This window comes from Petromyzon marinus, chromosome 45 (assembly GCF_048934315.1).
Source record: "Petromyzon marinus isolate PM22_M1 ecotype Great Lakes invasive population chromosome 45, UKy_Petmar_22M1.pri1.0, whole genome shotgun sequence".
Classification (NCBI taxonomy): Eukaryota; Metazoa; Chordata; class Hyperoartia; order Petromyzontiformes; family Petromyzontidae; genus Petromyzon; species Petromyzon marinus.
Window position 1 is genome coordinate 11,454,827 of NC_133711.1, and position 18,893 is coordinate 11,473,719.

The 18,893-nt window shown below is 47.0% G+C and overlaps 1 protein-coding gene and 1 long non-coding RNA gene across 3 annotated transcripts in view; one reads left to right on the forward strand and one right to left on the reverse strand.

Moving 5' to 3' along the window:
* LOC116952149 (uncharacterized) overlaps positions 1-18,893 on the forward strand; it is a 32,828-nt gene that overhangs the window by 2,122 nt on the left and 11,813 nt on the right. The window lies entirely within an intron of this gene.
* The window catches only part of LOC116952148 (protein phosphatase 1 regulatory subunit 3D-like), a 20,457-nt gene continuing 1,564 nt past the window's right edge, over positions 1-18,893 (reverse strand). For both annotated transcript variants that reach the window (XM_032971234.2, XM_032971235.2), the window contains exon 2: positions 1-16,742. In XM_032971234.2, coding sequence (XP_032827125.2) covers positions 15,647-16,742 — 1,096 coding nt within the window. In that variant the 3' untranslated portion in view covers positions 1-15,646. The remainder of the gene's footprint in view (positions 16,743-18,893) is intronic.

Sequence of the window (18,893 nt, forward strand, 5' to 3'; positions counted from 1 at the left end):
TGCAGTTGAATAACATTTAAGTCGTCTTTATTCGTACGAGAAGTACAGCAAAGCACAGAAACAAAAACGATAAAATGTGAAACAATTACAAATTCATGGGAATAAATTTGAATTCATAATTTTGTGAAAAACGTCACATTGTGAAATTTGATGTCCTGTGGTATCGTGGCAAGCCGAGTCTTAACAGCAGGACTGAGACCTTGACCAATATGTGGCGACCTTGTACGAATGGGGACAGCAAGAACCACACTTATACATTTGTCGGTAACCTTCCATGCAAAAGGATCATCTCTCTCTGTAGTAGGTAGAGAAGAGTAACTCATAAGGCCGCACCTTAAGCCTCACTCTGAATTGCACCGGTAGTCCGCTCTCAAATAAAATCTCACCCAAGTCACGAACGCTAGCTAATCAAAAGTGCACAGATAATTAATTAACATTTATAATCGTGTACATATACTCGCTCTGTGCACAAATTTAAAACCCAGTATTATCTCTATATTATAGTCACTCTATTTTTCTTTTATATATACGATATATATTTTAAATAGATTTAATTGATTTTTGTACCCTGTGCGTTAAATTCCACACGACACGTTTTGGGGTATTCAAGTTTCACCGCACACTCAACAACATCTGCCACGAACAATGACACACAGACCACCCCCCCCACAGACACAGCCTTCGTGCGCTTACAGCAGATTTTTTTTAACTCCTTAGCAAATCGTCGTAAAGCAGAAGCTGGATATAAGCACACCTACCACATGCTCCGTTCTGATGTAAGCAACACACGCTTTACATTGTCACGCTGGTGGGCGGAAGGTTGTTGTTACTACGATTTCTTTGCCGAGGGAAAGCCTCCAGTCTCAGGAATCCTTTTCAGGAGGGGTCTTGCAACATTTTTACAGGAGGAGGCGATGTTACTGCTGTGCGCACAGTCATCACACTTTGAGCAAATTGCCATTTCATTTTTCAGCATTGGGATGTTTGGTCAATCCTAGGTTCAATAAATTGTATGGGGGTGTTTTTTTAACTATGGGAGGAGGAAACCGGCGAACCTGGAGGAATTCCACGCAGAAGAGCGGGGGAGAATTTAGCAACTGCACACAGAAAGACACCCCGAGTCGGTGGATCGAACCCAGGAATGCTGTGGGCCACGAGGTTACCACTGGGCCACCTTGCCGCTCAGGTTGAATGGCAACATCTGATGCAAACACGCTACTGTGGATATAAGGCCACCTTGCTCCAAAGGTGGTTTGGTTATATCCAGCTTCAACTGCATTGACAATGCTGACGTTAGACGGCCACATTAACACATCCACGAACAACGTGAGCGCGACGGATAATCCTGTGGTTTGTCTTCTGGTGAAACTGTCATATATACGGGGTGCGGTGTATTAGTCAGTCTCGTGTGTTGACATTATATGCAAAGTGTATGCAGAACATCTTTTTTATTGCAAAACTACTCAAAAAAGGAATTAGTCCAACATCCAACGGATCTCTCCCGAGTTGACCGAGATTCAGCGTGTATCTTTTTCTAATGGGTAAAAATGTCACGTGATAATAATTGCCACTGTCATTTTGCGAGAGTCTGACGAAATATCTCTCTGTTGCGTCTGTTAGTGTCTTCGCGTTTTAAGTTTGTATTCCACGTGCCGAGAGCTTCAACAGAAACTGAATTGAAGGTGTTCAAGGAACAAACCGTTCCTGAACAACCGTTCAAACCCGTTTCTGAACAACCTCCCAGGGCATGCAGCGAAACGTTGGACATCGTACCGGACAACACGCGGTCCAACCCGAAAACCGCATCGGGGAGACATGATATCATAAGTCAGGGCCAGCAGCGATTGCGTGAATGTCTTAACCACGCTGGTACATATCTCGTTTAAATCTCTTCAATTTGCTCTGAGAGCACCAATTCGTTCTATCCTATCTGCACACAACCACTTAATAAATACACACGGGTCTCTACAACAGTAGAGCGCTCTGTGTGCCCGGGGTCACAAATACTTATTTAATTTCAAGCCAAGGTCCTATAATTACCGTAGCGAGTGCCCAATGAGATCCATTACCTTTTTTACGCAAGGGAGACCAACTTAGTAGTGACACATACCCCATTTTATACAGTGATTCTATTAAGACTTTAATTTGCTCGCAGATTTTCATTTAAAATTTTGACTCACGTTATGGTCTGGGCACATGACGACCTCCTCTTCCTGTGCGCGATATCACAAGATCAGTAAAACGCGATGATGCACCTTGGTAAATTGACTGTGGAAACTAAGCCAATGATTTAGTAACACCACTAATTCCACGGAGAACTGGTTATCTACAGGGGCGCATTTGCTATGCAGCACTGGGGGCGGTAGTCCCAAAATAAACAGATAAATATTACTCTACCCTCAACAATGTCCTCGGTAACACAATGCGGATTCTGTAAACCGCTTGCAGACACTGCCAAAGACCCAAGGCAGGTTTACAATCATGGCGTGACACGCAAAAACTAATCATCATTGTGGGATCGTGCGTCATGAGACTTGGGGGTTTGGCTTGTGCCCACCCACGGCTCTACCTATAAGCCAAGCGATTATCCCTGTGCCTAACAGTAACAGTTCACCACTAACCCCAAACTACACAACTGCACTGTATAAAATGTAATATTCCACTTTTTTATCAATCCACTGTTGGATGAAGGCCTCCACAAGCCTTTGTCGTAGAGGTTATCTGACTGTACCTTACCATGTGGGTTAGTGAAGAGGCTGCCGAGCGACCGGTGCAGGTATAACTCGCCACTGACGTTATCGGTGGCTGGAAATTGAACTCAGGCCACCGAGTTCATAGTGCAATGTGCTCACCACTGTGCCACCATTCCACTCCAATTACTGCAATACAAACAATTTCAAAACATATTTATGTCACTCCAACGCTTCACAATATTTGGGTTTGGATTTGATCCCTTTCACAACCCATAATCCTATCCCTAACTATAACACTTTACCCAATCCCAAACACCATCTCTCATTGCAGCAATGAATCTAGAATGCATTGCAGTTCACATTCCAAATCTTATTGCAAGAGAGTAATATTGTGTTTACTTCCATCATCCAATGAAACTTGGGTCTCATTCATAAGCAGTGCCTCACCAATAGGAAATTTATATTACACCACTATCCCACTTGCGAAAACCTCACCCCTAATTAGATGACACTACGTGAGAACGCGGATTTGTAAGATAATGCAATATCCAGGAAGGCGCGGCGGTGACTTCATCCTCCGCGGCGAAAAAGGATGCGGTCACGGCTATCACGTACACACCAGGCAAGATTTGAAAGTCGGCTCAAGCGATGGGGTGCAGTGGCAAGTCATGGCTCCAGGTTGCGGTTCTCCTCAATCTGGAGCTACAAACAGAAACCAATGGGGAAGTTCTCAACTACATTGGCTGCCCTGTGAGTCATTGGCAGAAAATTCCACATTCCCTTGACAGGCACCGTCCCTGGGAAGATGACCTCTGTTGCGATTCCTCACAAAATGACGTCCGTTTTGTTGTCGCGTCCCAACCAGGATTTTAACCCTGATCGGTACAAGACGAATGCTCCGTGCAGAAATCCCTGCCACGCCGAACGACTTGCACCGAGACGCGCCTACGCACGCCCTAACTTCACACAAATTCGCTCACGAAGGTAACACAAGAAGCAGTCTAATAAGATCAGGCCAGTAATAGCAATCAGCACATTTTCAGATACTGATTGCTGCCCGGCTCACACTATTCCTAGGAATGCTCGCAACTTTTCCCCGCCGCGATCTCGCCACGTCACCCAATCAGATCGCCGTGCCCCCAGCCGTTTGTAAATGCTGTCCGGATTGCGCTAATGGACCTTGTTAGCGGGAGAGGCACCATTACCAGCGGGCACGAGTACGTGCTTCACCTTGGAAACCAGACTGACCGCGCGGTACAAACACACACGGCGCTATTTCCAGATGGGGGGGGAAGTAGCAACCCGGTCGCGTCTGTCGACAAAACTGGCCAAGCGAGCGTGACGTGTGACGAGCAATGCGCAAGACGTTTTCAGCAGCGCGGCACCAGCGAGCGTTTCGTTCCTGCGAAATCTCGCAACAAGTTCTCGGCAGTCACCGTTATGATGGCACAACACGACGAGGCGCAAACGGGCTGCTCAAGTTCACGGAAAACTGTCGCCCCGAGTGAGTGCCACATTTCAACATCAGTCCACAAATCTGCCTCTACTTATGCAAGACACTCTCACGTTGCAAACGCTCTGAAGCCACTGTATTAAAATTGTAGTTTCTTGCAATTTGCCGACACATACGAAGCGCTGTGGCAAAGCACCCGAGATACAATAAGCTGAAGGTTGACTCAACCCCATCATTCGTCCAATGGCGATAAAATGAGCACTATGTGCAAAGTCATCAATGGTGGTCGTCCTGTTGAGAGACTGGACCTGGCCAAGAATGTAGAATCTCCATCAATTGTTCAGGGCAGCTAATAGAAGATGAGTACCACCCTATGGTAGTTTGCGCAGGGAGGCACCAAGACTTTTTGTCTCGGTCATTCAACATAAAAAAAACGGTTTACGTTGACTGTAAACCGTTTCCTTTCACGACCCTCTGAAAACTGTGTAGCCCCTTCGCCCTGGGCCTATGTGATGTTTTGCTAAACAAGACGAGCAGATCGTCGTCCAATACATCTGGACAACATAGAAGAGTCGGCCAAGAGCTCCCTTGAACGGAGGCTCTTCTGCCAACAGTTGTAGAGCAAGCAATTGCAGGGCTACATTTGATGAGACCTACTGCGGGAATGTCCCCAGCCTGTACCATTCGTGCATCCGTTGTTCTGCACATTCGAGTCACTTAAATTCGTCCCTGGCTCACCACTTTCGATAGACAATAATTCTGATGTCCAGAGACAGTCGAGAGCACTACCGCACTTATAATTAAATGCTAAAGCATGCAGCAGAGAGCCTAACTTGGCTCCTACTTAAAGCCTGAAAGGCTGCAGATCTTTCCATCTATTTCATTGCAAAAAAAATTGTAAAGCATTCGGCAGGAAGCACTCAAGAGAAAGGACGGTCCTCACTGTCGACTGCTCGTTGTTTTCATCCGAAAAATGTCCCAGTGGTGATGGGCACAACGCGAGCCCAATCACTTATTCATGAGATTTACGCTCTGCTCTAAGGCATGAACACTGCACGGCTTCACTTCCCCATGAAAGTTTTATTTCGACTCCACTTCAGTAAGTAGTAATAAGATTGGCGTTCTGCCGGCAGGCCAGAGGATGGACATTCAAGATGCGAGCGTCTCCGCCATAGCCCACGCACGCGGATATTTTAGACACGCGAATAAATAAATCACAATCGTGACATCAAATGCACGCAGCGCTACAGCCAATCTGGATCGGGCGAAGACTGCGGGTCAGATCGCCAACCGAAAGCAGGCTTTGCACAAAGAGGCCAATCAGTGTGCACACCTTGCCGATGAGATTCTACTACAGGGGGAGGGGCCTAGAGGGTATTTGGCTTACTCTTCCACGCTGGCTGACCGGACGTCTTGGAAGGCGGGATAGTACCCACACTTTAACCCTCTACACACGATCTGCAAAATCAACTTAATTGTGGCGTACCAATTTTATACTGCTGGGTGGACAGAGGCAGAGGGATGTAAAGAGAGCGAAGATGAAACTGGTCCAAAATTCTCAACTTATAAACAAATGCTACTGGCAAACATCAACGTGGAAAAATAACCAACAGGCTGATGGATAGAATGTTATTTCCTTCAAGTGACTTCAACAAAATCGCCTTCCCTGACTTATTATTGCATAATAATCCAAAGGCAAAGAGTGAGATGTGTTACCTAAGGTTGAAATGCATCTGGGGCCATCTCGCTACCCTTAACGGACCCTGAGCTAATGGACATTCTCATTGCGCAGTGCCAGTCGAACGGCCGCTCGTCTCGCCGGTGCGCATATTGCTTAAGGCTGTACCAGACAACAGCCCCTTTGCTGTACGTGTACAATAACCTGAAATGTCGAGTCACTGGCGAGGCCCATAAAAGAGGGTCGTAACACGTGCGTCCAGCCAATGGGAATCCCGGCCAAGTGATAGCAAAATGTATTACGGCCAAACAATGTGAGGGGGGAAAAAAACCCACCACACCAAATGCTCGCACGTAACGCCGGCAAAGCCACGAGACAACCACTCTGGGGACTCGGTGATTTTCGCAGAGCATTGCTAGGGTGCACGTGCGCGCATCCCCGTGTCCGGTGTTTTTTTGGCTGTGTGCTTGCGTGTTCATCACGTGCGTGTTTACGTATAAAAATAATACCGAGGCTCATTCACCCGCACATGCCACACGGTACAGTGCTGGCCGTCTCTTTCTCTCTCTCGAAGAATGCTCCCCCTCCCTGTGCCCAAGCAATTCTCGCAACTCAAACGTCCCCTAGGCACCGTCTCTCGCAACTTTGTCTGAGGTCCAGAATCTCCACCCACCCTGTGTACACGCAGAACACGCTGAGTCCATGGTAACTCGATTGTCCTGACAAGAGAACCGGGTGATTTTCACCTTCCGACAGCTAAACGTCCAAGTGTCATCTTCAATGGCGGCCCTGAGCCAGTGGTGGAAATTCCACATTCCTACGACAGGGGACCAGTGTATTCGAAGAACTGCTGTTTACTTTCATAAAAGTGGTACTATTAATTTTAACCAACCAGAAGGGATGACAATGACAATCCAACCACACCCCGACCGGAATTGTAACCCTTGACCTTCTGATCGCGAGTGGGACACTCTAACCACAGTGCGAGGCGTTTCCATTAGGCTTCCACCGCCCAAGTGTGCCACACGGAGAAGTTTCCATCGCCGAACTCTCAACATATTCGTCATCATCATCATCAGCCATTGTCTATGCCACTGTTGGATGAAGGCCTTTCCACGCCGTTGCCATCCCACACGGTCTCGTCCTGCTACCACCTATCTCACTCCTACACATGAACCCGATCTCTTTGGGTTCATCTGCGCAGAGGGTCGCCTTCTTGGATGCGTTCTTTTCTTTGGATGCCAATCCGGCCTCATCCACTAGCCTCGTCCATCATTCTGTCCGGCGATGTGTCCTACCGAGCCCATTTACTCCTCTTGTCAATGTGACGTCTCTGGTTTGTGTTTGTTCCCTGATCCACGTGCTCCTGTTGCTCATCAGGTTAGGGACACCAAAGTCAATATCGCTGAACAACGCTCCTTAATTTGACGCGGTTCCTTGCCCATTGTCAGTTGAAGGTTACAGCTACCCCCCCCCGGCTACGAATATGATCACCGATGGACCCTAACCCAGGAGTCGGAAAACACAATAAGAAGAGCCATATTTTTCAAATTTGGTAAAAAAAACTCTATATTTAAAGAGCTGCAATGCATGTGAATGAGACGGTGGTAGTTAATAAATAACATCACGAAGGAGTCCTTCAAAGAGCCGCATGCGGCTCTGGACCCACAGGGTGCCAACCCCTGCCCTAACCGCATCTCATTGGGAGAGTTTGTTAGTAATGAGCTACAACCTGAGCCAGGTCAAATAATGAACTGTATTAAAACATGAAGGAATTTTACATAAATAAAGTTAAATACGAAATTATGCATAAGTTATAATGAGTGTACTATTTACCATCATAAAGATCTATTTATCAAGTACATTATTAATAGTTAACACCTGCATGCTTTAACATTCGCTGCCATATTTATCTTTGCCTTTGTGTTGTCATAACAACCCTATCCATCCCACGTGACCACACGCAGCCAATCACATCGCTGTTGGCCATGGCAACACGGAGCCTTTTCCAGATTTTGCAACAAAGTTGCTGCGAGTTCCGGAACAGATGCAACATTATTTCTCCTCTTGATGCCACCCACGATAAATATAGCAACACAAACACACACTCCCATCATCATCATAGTTAGCCATGATCAATCCCCTACTGGGTTGAAGGCCTGCCTGAGCCACCACCATCTCTCACAATCCTGAGAATAATCCACCTAGCTTCTCCACATGAACCGATTAACTAGACACTTAAACATTCTTGCAGAAAGAGTGCACTGCTTAAACTATTTACTATTGTCTATTTTACCAGGTAAGGCCCACTGAGCTATATAGCTCTTTTTCAAAAGTGACCTGGTCACAAATGATAGCTCAAAGAAGTGGCTTATCACGTGGACATATATATCAGCCAAATACTCTTAAATGCACGTTCTAAATGTGAAGGGAAAAACTGGAGGACCCGGAGAAAAATCCTCGCGACCACAGGGCGAACATGCGAACTCTAAATAATCAGCAGGCGTCATGGGTCGGGATCGAACCCACGTCCCGTCCTCCTGCATAACTTGAGCGGGACAAGGGCCATAAAACGAACCATCAACACAGCCAACCCAGGAGGCTGTCAATAGGCACCACGGGGGCCGCTCCTCCCCCGGTATCACTCATCCCATAAATGGTGATGCACGTCAGAGAGTGCCTTTAACAACAACAAAACACATGTACAAAAATTATTTGGTGATCCTGCTGCGTTGGCAGTGGTGCACAAGCATAATTAATAAACAACAAAACGCCTCATATTCGCCAACAACACTGCCTGAAAAAAAACGTTTCCGGCAATGGTTCTTCATATTATAAGGGAAAAAATATATATAATTGGCGGAGTTGTGGTAAATGGCCCTTTGTAGCATATGAAGGACCATTGTACAAAATGTCTCTTATTACATATATATTATACTCTTTGGTTCTTTCGGTAAAGTCACGTAGGTATAAAATAAATCACGCCGTTTCGGGCGCAACACAAGCGTCCGAAACGTGATTTATTTTATTTTCTACCTACATGACTTTACCGAAAGAACCAAAGAGTATGGATTCCTGCAGTCACGAAAGCTTCAAATCAAGATATTATATATATTCTTTGAAGGCATTGTTATTGACGAAAGTGTTATTTTAAAAGTAGGTTATTAAGGTACTGGTACTGTGGTGGTGGCGGGGGGGGGGCTTAAATAACGACAAAAATTAAAATAAGCCGGCGCACCTCCAGGCTTGGGAATTCACCCATGGCGTGCACATAATTTCATTATCCCGAGTGTGAAGTTCTGATCTCAGTCGGTATCTCCGACCTCCGCGAGGCATTTACGAATGGGCCGTCATTAAACTGCACAAATTATTGTCGAGGATTTTAAAAAAAATTGTTATTTGACTCTCTACTCAATTACACACCAATTGTACTATCAGCATAACATTGCGAGGACGTCGCTCCATTATGTTTCGTTTCTTATGGACTTCCCTTTTGTGTCCGACACTGGTAGACCCTCAAGAGCTGGCCGCGACAAATTCCAGCACAAATATAATATTCAACTGTTTTGTGCAGTCATCAGTGATCGTGCTCTACAGTATCCTGCCATAGGAACGTTACATTTTCACCACTGGCTCAGGGCCACCAACTGAGGGGCAGTGCCGCCCTATGTGTGTTTGAGGGAGACATTTTGACTTTGGAATTCGTGACCAAGTACCCTTGTGATGGCTTTCCACGTTACGGTGCTAGAAAAAATGTCATCATTATTATAAAGCTCACCGACCGTGATAATTAATTCTGCTCTATGTGGCCCCCTGGGGTTCAACCCAGGCCGGTAAAAGGAGGTGGCTCGATGCTTTGACAGATGCATTAGGTCCCATGACTCCCAGGCCAACTCCATCATGAGTGTATCTCTTACCAAGCACATGCTGGGTACACCTGCAGTCACTGTTGTTTTCAATTGCAATATTCAATTTCGATTAGAGCATATCAATTCATCTACTTATATAGTCCTTTGGCCTTGAGGCCTGTTGGGGGCATGACCATTTCCTTTACTGATATGTCCTTGCAGTGTTCTTTCCGCTTCTCTCTAACCACCAACTGTCGTTCAACTGAGATAGATTTCACCCTGTCTAGTGTTTAATGTTTAACATCCAGTCAGAGCGTGATCGTAATTTTTTCCCGAGCACCTTGAAGTGTTATTAAGTTATATGCAGAATACCTTTTATCCACATGATATTATGAAACAAAAATACTCCCGACTCACATGACTACTGGTCAGTGCTCATCTCTGTTGGTGGCCCTGGACCAGTGGTGGAAATTGCACATTATCAAGACAGGGGCCAATTGATGCACTAGACCACTGCTGACTTCCCAAAAAACAGTAATCAAAAGTGTTTACATGGACAACAATTTAACACGTAGCTTTTTACAGCCAATAATGATTCATGTATTTCTGTTAACAAGGCCTAACCCAAAAATCTATTTTCATAAACTAAAATGACATAAATGTGTCTCCCTGATCAATGAGGCAGTCTTAAACTCTCTTGGGAGGTTCAAGCCAGCCATATATAAAAACTCCACATTCCCCTGGTAGTGGCCAGTCTCTCCAGAAGGCAACCACAGACTGCAGTACAGTTTTACTCATTTCGCAGCACACATTGAAACAAGCTCAGTGATGTGACCATTCCAAGCCAATCTCATCTCAAGGAAAGCAAGTGGCTTAGTACTACTGCTCCCATCCACTGTCGCTCTGCCGAGCTCTCTCTGCATTTTCATTTAATTGCTTAAGGTGTGTAAAGCTGTAAACCCGTAGTTTGTCAGACAGCGCCAATTCAGAAGCGGCGTGTACAGACCAAGGTTTACGTGAACTCAGAAGCAACTGTGCAGGGTCAGCTTTCTCCATCGGAAATAAGGAACTGTTGCACAGAGTCGTGGAACTCCTGAAGTGAAACTTCTCACTTGGCTCGCAATTTAAAGAGATATAAAATAAATATGGGACAGGGAAAAGGGTGGATAGAGTGCAGTGCATACCGCGCCAAAGCAGTGGTGCAGTGGTTTGCGCACTGCGCTATGAAGCTGGTGACCAGAGTTTTCTGCCGGGCCACGGCTAACATCAGTGATGAGCGATTATCTGAAGCAGTAGTTGCCTTCCCTTCACAAACCAGCATGAGGTAACGGTCAAAGGGAACCCTATGACCAACAGAGCGTGGGGAAGCCTTCATCCAGCAGGGGTTGACAAAGGGGTTGTAAATACATTTTCAAGTAAAAAGATATTTTTAATTTTTTTATGAACTGGTAGTAGATTTACATTCTCCTGGGGTTGCAGCAGCCATGTTCATTTGTGTTCAACAATTCACATAGCCGTGTCTCTTTCAGCAAGGGGCCTAACTCAGCAACTCATATCCCACGATCCTTTTGCTGCCCATTGTGTTGTGGTTAAGTTAGTTTCTGCAAATATGTGGTGGAAACACGGCCAGACCTATGCAATGCTCTGTCAATTTGGGCAGTTTCCTACCAGGTCCACGGAAAACTGCTTTCTGGCAACGTACGAAACGGAGCCTCGAGCTTCAAATCTGTGATGTCACTCACAAAAATCAAATACCGATGCGGCCCTTGTTGTGCCCATGCCATAGTCCGGATACCAAATTTGAAAGTAAAATTCTGTTTCACATATTTGTTAGGGACCCTTTCTGGAGGGTAAAACCGAAGTCTCCCTTGCATAACGAGAAAACGTAACTGAAAGAAAGAATGAAAGGACCGTCACCCAACTTCTGAATAAATACCACCGATCGATTTTTGCCATCAACAGCTGTGAGCGATACATCAGCAGATAATTTGCATTGGAATAGCGAATCTCCGTAGAGCACGAGAAGACAGATGGTCGGCAGTGGTGAATAGCAGCGTTATGACCCCAGGTTTTAACCCCCTCACTCCCCGACTCAACCAGTTCCCTCTTCAGAACACAGTTCCCTTGATTGATGGCACAACAGTGCGACGCAGCCAATTAATTCCATTAAAGATGCCGAACAATAAGTTGGCCGATCGATGGTGACATTTCTCCAATCCCTCCAGATGTCGTGCACTGTAGCGCACTCCCAACAGCGCAGGGCTAAAAGACTGTTATTCTGTAAATTATAGAAAAGGAGCGTGCAAGCTGCTCTGCACACATCTCCTCTACGGTACCGTTGCACACGCTATCTCAAGTCGCAATGCTCGTGTTCGCTTGATTAAATGTTCTTACATTTGAAAAAGCCCCAGTGTACAGGCTGCTGCTCATTGTGCAGTGTTTATTCCACTTTCACCTCTCAGGTGAACACAGTGTTTGCACATTTTAAAGCTCCGAGCTCGCAGACACTAAACTGAGCTTGTAGGTGTACTTAATCGCAACTGCAAAACTACGAGAAAGCCCATCACAATAGGACAATTAATGCAGGCTGGAAACAAGCATATAAAAAACACACACACAAAGGTGTGCAGCGTTGTGCGTACGAAAGCACTCGGCCTCATTCAGAAGACCAGCTCCGAAGTGGCATATGTTGGAATGGCCACATTTTGTCAACTCTAACAGTTGGTTGTCTAAACGACAAAATATCCACACATTCATTTATTTGCAGCTGGTGGTCTGGATAAGGCTGACAGCTTGTGTACATACAGTGCACACGCGTGCGTGTGTGTGCGCTGTTACATCTCAGTGTACGTTCAAACACAGTTGTTTGCATGGCGTTATGTTGCCAGAAAACGAGTTAAACTTCAGTCGCTCGTCGGTGCATTGTCAAACATATATCCGAATACCGGCGCAGTCTCCCTCGTTGCCGCCGCGCAGTAAAAGCGTGTGTGCGTTTTCCCGGATGAACACGCGCAACATTTTCAAACTACAGCAGTTGTCCGGCGTGCGCCTTCTCCACGTGCCCCCAAACCACCTCCACCACCGCGCATCCGCGGACGTTTAAAAAAAAAAGATGCCAATCATCCAGTTGTAACTTTGTCTTTTTTTACCTCTGCCATTCACAAGGTGATGGAATGAGCTTTTCAAGGCAGCCTCCACCCCACCCCCACCACCTCCCCCACCCCTCTCCCCACACCCAGCATAGCAGCGTGGCTCGTTTTAAAAGCATTCCTCTGCGATGGCCGCTAAATGTCAGAGCAGTCACTCAAGTCCACAGTGCGCACTGCAGGGTGCTAAACGCAGCTCCCTCTCGTCCAGCAAGAAGGAGGTGTCCTTCGGTCACCCTTCTAAGGCGGTGCAGGGTCATCTGATATCACCCAAATTTTGGCACGCACACGCTGCGTGGGTCTCTTGGAATAGCCGGATGCAAGCCTTGGAAATGTGGCCATCGGGATCGGCAGTGGTTCACACACAGGCAAATGTATCCGACTCGCGTCACAGCTCGTACAGTTTCTCTTGTAAGGTCCCAGTATATAATCAAGTTGCCAAGGTCGTAGGGCAAGTGCCAGTGTAGCATTGAGAACAATACGGGTACAAAATTAGAGCTCACATCCAAATGGAGCGTTAGCAGATGGAGCAGTTGTGTCGACAATCTCGCGATAATTAATTAGGCTACGTCATATGAAATTTAAATGACTCTTAAAATATGACAAAAATACTAAGAAAAAGACGAAATGTCAATTCTAGGCTTAACTTTGGTGGAAATTACAGAGCACTGCATGCCTGGGCAGGAACATAGCTGACAATAACTGATCTGGCGAGTTTCAGTACAAACAAGCACACCCAAAACATACACCCAGACCAGTGTTACTACAGAATACAATGCAAGAACATACCACGTACTCACCATCACAAGCACATACATACACACATAAATACACGTGGACGCACACAAACACCCTCTCACAACTGAACATAACAAACACACACGTGAAGGAAACATACATTTTCTCGAGCACAGAATCAGCAAGCACATAGGTATGGGTAAATTCCAAGAACGGAAAACAAAATACATAAAAAAACATGTAAGGCGCACACGACAGAGGGAGATAAATTGGAGCTATACAGAACGGGTGATGCTTTCACTCAGCACTGCATTCATTACCAATGCAGCTCCTAATGATAATGAAATTGTTGATTTTGCACTGCTGCAGCTGATATTGGCGATTTCCATTGATCATTAGGGTTGCAATGGTTTACCTCCATCCAGGAGATGCAATGACTTGCCGCGAATCAGGGCTGAGATTAGATTTTACTCAATAACTTATTACTTATTATGCGATGCGTCGTTTTTACTGTCTCGCTGGTATTATCTTGTTCACTCCATTATTCCAAAACGTAACATTTGCACGTAATTTCAATATGAGTAACACAACATGTGAATCAGAAACATGGACGTTGATACAGCAGAACAAATGCTGAAACGTGCACAGAAGCATGGAAAGGTGCATGCTTATAGTTACACTGCGTGGCACAAAAAATAAACCGCACAGATTAGAGAGATAATGCATGTTAGAGGCACCATATTGATAAATGAAAAAGTAAACGGGCTTGGCCAGGACTTGTCACTAATTGGAATGATGGCCGGAGGTCGAGCCTAACGTCAGAGTCGCAGCCAACGGAGAAAACGCCCGAGAGGACGTCAACTATGGAGATGGGGAGACAATGGACCGTTGCATCGCAAGATGGTGGAGAAATAAGGACGGCTTAGGAGGCCTTCATCCAGCAGTGGCTCGATCATGGCCGATGACAATTCCTAAGTATGCAATTCAACACTTAGATGGGGAGCCTTAAAAACAAATATCAATAAATGTCGTTACACTCCTAGCAATGATAATTTGCTTGATGTTGATAGGTCGCGAGGATCTTAAATGATGAAAATGGTAATTCTGATGATGCACGTAGATATTACGAAGAAATGTTCACCAACACTCATGCTCCCCGAACATGGTACAATACGCCCGTTATTAACCCCAGTTTGACCTCAGTTTTCACCCTATCTGGGTGAGTGAATTTCCCCACCCTTGCCCTTAAATGAACATCGTTGCCTGCCCTATGCCTCCTCCTAAGCCAACAGTCACAGTCCACACGCAACCCGACCCCACAATCACACAGGCGCCGCAACAAGCACCACACTGCCCATGAATAATCATCATCGTTGTCGCTGTCAAAGCGACAAAACGCCACACACTGCAGAACTCGATGCGTTTCATTCGCGACTCTTACCTCTAGGACCCAACAACCGGACCACCCTGGTCTGTGTTACCTCCTATGGGCACATGCCAACTGCAGCAGTTTAGCAGTTTACTTCCTTTTGTCTGACCGATTACTATTTTTCACGTGCAATAGAGTTAACAATTTAAAACCATGGGGTCAATTAACCACCTTACACAAACGGCTGTGAGCAAATCTCCAAAGCGTCAGTATAAAAATGTTTAATGGACCCAGGTGATCAATACTCAAAACCCAAAAGTTATGCTGCCATTATCGAATTCCATTACGCTGAAAAAGAACCCCTTCCCATCGTCCCTTCCTTGCGTCCCAAATCTCTAGCAGGCCCCTCAAATCCACCTTGGCCCTGTTGGATAATTTTCCCTCAGTCTGGGTCGCCCTCCTTGGGGTGCTCAAGAGAAAGGCAGGGGAAGAGGGCGGTGAGGCGTGCGATGCCACTGATGGCCCCTTAGCTGTGACCGGCACGGCCGCCCGGTGCATGGAGGCTACGGCTGAATTGACGACGGTGCTCGCGGTGGCCTTCAATCGACGATTCACGAGCGGTGCCCTCGCGTCGCCTCCGTGTGCCTCGCTTCGCATCCTATGAGTGCGTATGCGCACGTTCACACGTGGAAGTGACCCCGCAAATCCGTCGGGGGGGGTCCTAGATGTAGTGAATCCACGAGTCCTCGTAGTCCCGCGGCGGAGACAGCTTGAGGCAGTGGCACCGCACGACATAGTTGGCGCCGCCGTTGTTGTCCCAGTACTGCTGATCCTTGGACACGAACAAAACGGCGAACTGTATCAGCGCACCTGCCTCCATGAAGGGCGGCGTGTTGATGGAGAAGCCGAACTTGTCCGTGTGGCCGTCGCTCGAACCCGGCACGTACGTCGCCACCACCTCTTGCTGCGTCGCCCAGCCATTGAGCGAATAGCGCACCGACACAAACTTCTCAAAGTGCAGGTTGAGCACCCTAATGAGACCATGCAGCCCAAGCTCCGACGTGACCACCAGGCTCTCGAGGGACACCTTCTGTGACCGCACGCGCTCCAAGAAGTCCGGCGTCGTGCCCGGCTGCTGAAACTGTGGCTCCAGGAAGCGGCTCTCGATCCGCTGGCTGTAGCCGAAGCGCGGCACACTGCCGCTTGCGCTGCCGCGGCGCAGCTGGGAGAGCACGCGGTTCGGGATGGACACCTCCTCGCTGCTGCTGTAGTGGCGCACGCTGATGAGGTCCAGCCCCAGCGAGTCGGCGAAGCGCACGCGCTTGCGCGTGTTGGGCGTCACCGTGCCGCTCGCCGCTGCCGCCTGCTTAGCGCGCACCGATGGTGGGGGTAGTGACTTGGCGCGCCGCCGCAGAAGCGGCAGCGACGCAGGGCTGTCCATCATGATGTAGTCGCACGGCCGGCCGAAGGCGTGCATCTCTGCCCAAGTGCTGCACGGGCCCTGCGCGAGCCCCGCGTCCCCACCGCCGTGGCCGCCGCTGGGCCCGTTGGAGGCCGCCGCCGCCGCGGGGCCGCTGCCATCACACTCCTCTTTGGTGGCGCAGAGCGCCGAGCTCTCATTGGAGAAGTGCATCTTTTCCAAGAGGTCCGACACGTAGCTCAGGTTGCGGGGGATGCTCATCTTGACGGGCCCGTTCGCCGACGCGGGCTCTGGCCCTGCGAGCACGGCGGTGTCGGCGTCGGCGTCGGCGGCAGGATCCGCGGCGGGGTTCTCGCTCGCTCGGTGGAGAGACGATGGAACACTTCTCTCCATTATCCTTGGGACCAAGTACATACATACACGTGTGCGCATGTACATAGCCGCACGCACAACGACACATGCGCTTGTGCTCAAAAGCTCTGTGCGTGAACAAGGTGTTAAGATGTGAAGGTCGCATGAGTGGCATTGAACAGTCAAACAGGCGCAGCACTCAAAGGGATAGAGCATTGCCGAATTTGTGATCCGGTGACTCTAGCCAAGGGTGTGCTGATGGCACATATCCAGGAGGGGTTATCAAAAGTTTTTTGAGAACTGCATACAGCAAAAGGTCACAAATTAACATGGATTACTGTCCTTAATGTTAATATACACAAGTCACATCAATACCAAGTGAAACAATCACTGTATATGACCACTAAATTAAAGATTGGGTGTCAGAATAAGTGTGTCAAATATGTTTCATGTTAATTATCAAAATTACATTATGAGACCTCCTTTGCCAGTAACAAGATATAGTACCCTTTTAACTTGCACAAAAACTGACACCTTTATTCAAGGCATCATGTTTGCAATAACCACAACACAAGCAGTCAAAATGTAAACAAAAGAGACAACTCTGATAATAATATGCACTGTCCTTGAATTTGATTGGTCCACACCCGAGACAGCTTTTCTTAGAGCCTAGTCTCCATTGGTGTTGGACCAGAAGAGGAGACTAGGCTCTAAGAAAAGCTGTCTCGGGTGTGGACCAATCAAATTCAAGGACAGTGCATATTATTATCAGAGTTGTCTTTTTGTTTGCATTTTGACTGCTTGTGTTGTGGTTATTGCAAACATGATGCCTTGAATAAAGGTGTCAGTTTTTGTGCCAGTTAAAAGGGTAAAACCTATTCCTATATCTTGTTTCTGGCAAAGGTCTCATAATGTAAATGCTCACCCCGAGCCCTCAATACTCTGATAGTGCGCTGTTTTTGAGTTGTACGCCTTTTGGCGTCTTCTGGTCCAACACCAGTGGAGACTAGGCTCTAAGAAAAGCTGTCTCGGGTGTGGACCAATCAAATTCAAGGACAGTGCATATTATTATCAGAGTTGTCTCTTTTGTTTGCATTTTGACTGCTTGTGTTGTGGTTATTGCAAACATGATGCCTTGAATGAAGGTGTCAGTTTTTGTGCCAGTTAAAAGGGTAAAACCTATTACTAATTATCAAAACTTTCTGACTCTCTTTTCAAAGATGCGTGGATGTCCACGTGTGATCATTGTAAATAGTTTACCCTGCACCTATGTGTGCACTGAATGTATGCATGGATGCTTTTGTGTACGTTGTAAAGTATAGCACGTGTGTGTTTATCTATGCAGTGTAAATATATGTATGTGTAGTATTTATGTGGGGCATTACTGTTAGTGACATGTACGTGTGTAGATAATGTACATATGCTGTGTATGTGTTACTGCAGTTTGCATAGTGTACGGTGCGGTGTGTGTGGCGCGTGTATGCACTTGTCGTGCATGAAGCGATACACGTGTGTAGTGTAAGCATGCAATACATGAGTTTTGCATGAAGCGTTGCCATGAGCAAGGTGTGGTATGCATGGTGTATACAATGCAATATCTTCATCATCTGAACGTGACAGCATATCAATACGCTGTACAGAGAGAGGCATGGATGTCATTGCACCTAAGGCAAAGATAATGGATTCTTCTTAAGACCAATGGGAGATGTAGGGGGAGCAGGGTGCGGGGGAAGCAAGTGTATTTCTGTTCGGAATAAATACAACTGGACAGATGGAATCAGATCATTAGCCTGGACTTGACAAGCGGGTTGTGCCAGGAGACGTTCCAGACCGTGGGAACAGCAGTGGAGAAGTAGCGACCACCCATGGATGTGTGTAGGTCGAATGAGGGAGGCCCCGGTGGATGAAGTGGTGAGCATGCATACACATAGGAAGTCACCATACCCACCACCCACTTGCCTGTGCCAGTATAACACGGAAGCTGTAGGGGTATACGGACTTCCCGCCCACCCCACGTTTAACGTGCAATACAATGTGCAGATACAGTACAGTATATGCACGGTAGTGGTGTTGACTGTGTTATGTATCTGTGTCGTGCGGATGCATCAGTGTATGGGGTTAAATTAAAACCTACGCAGCACACTTCTTACCATGCAAGCGCAGGATATACCTGCATTGTGTACCGTCTCAGTAAACG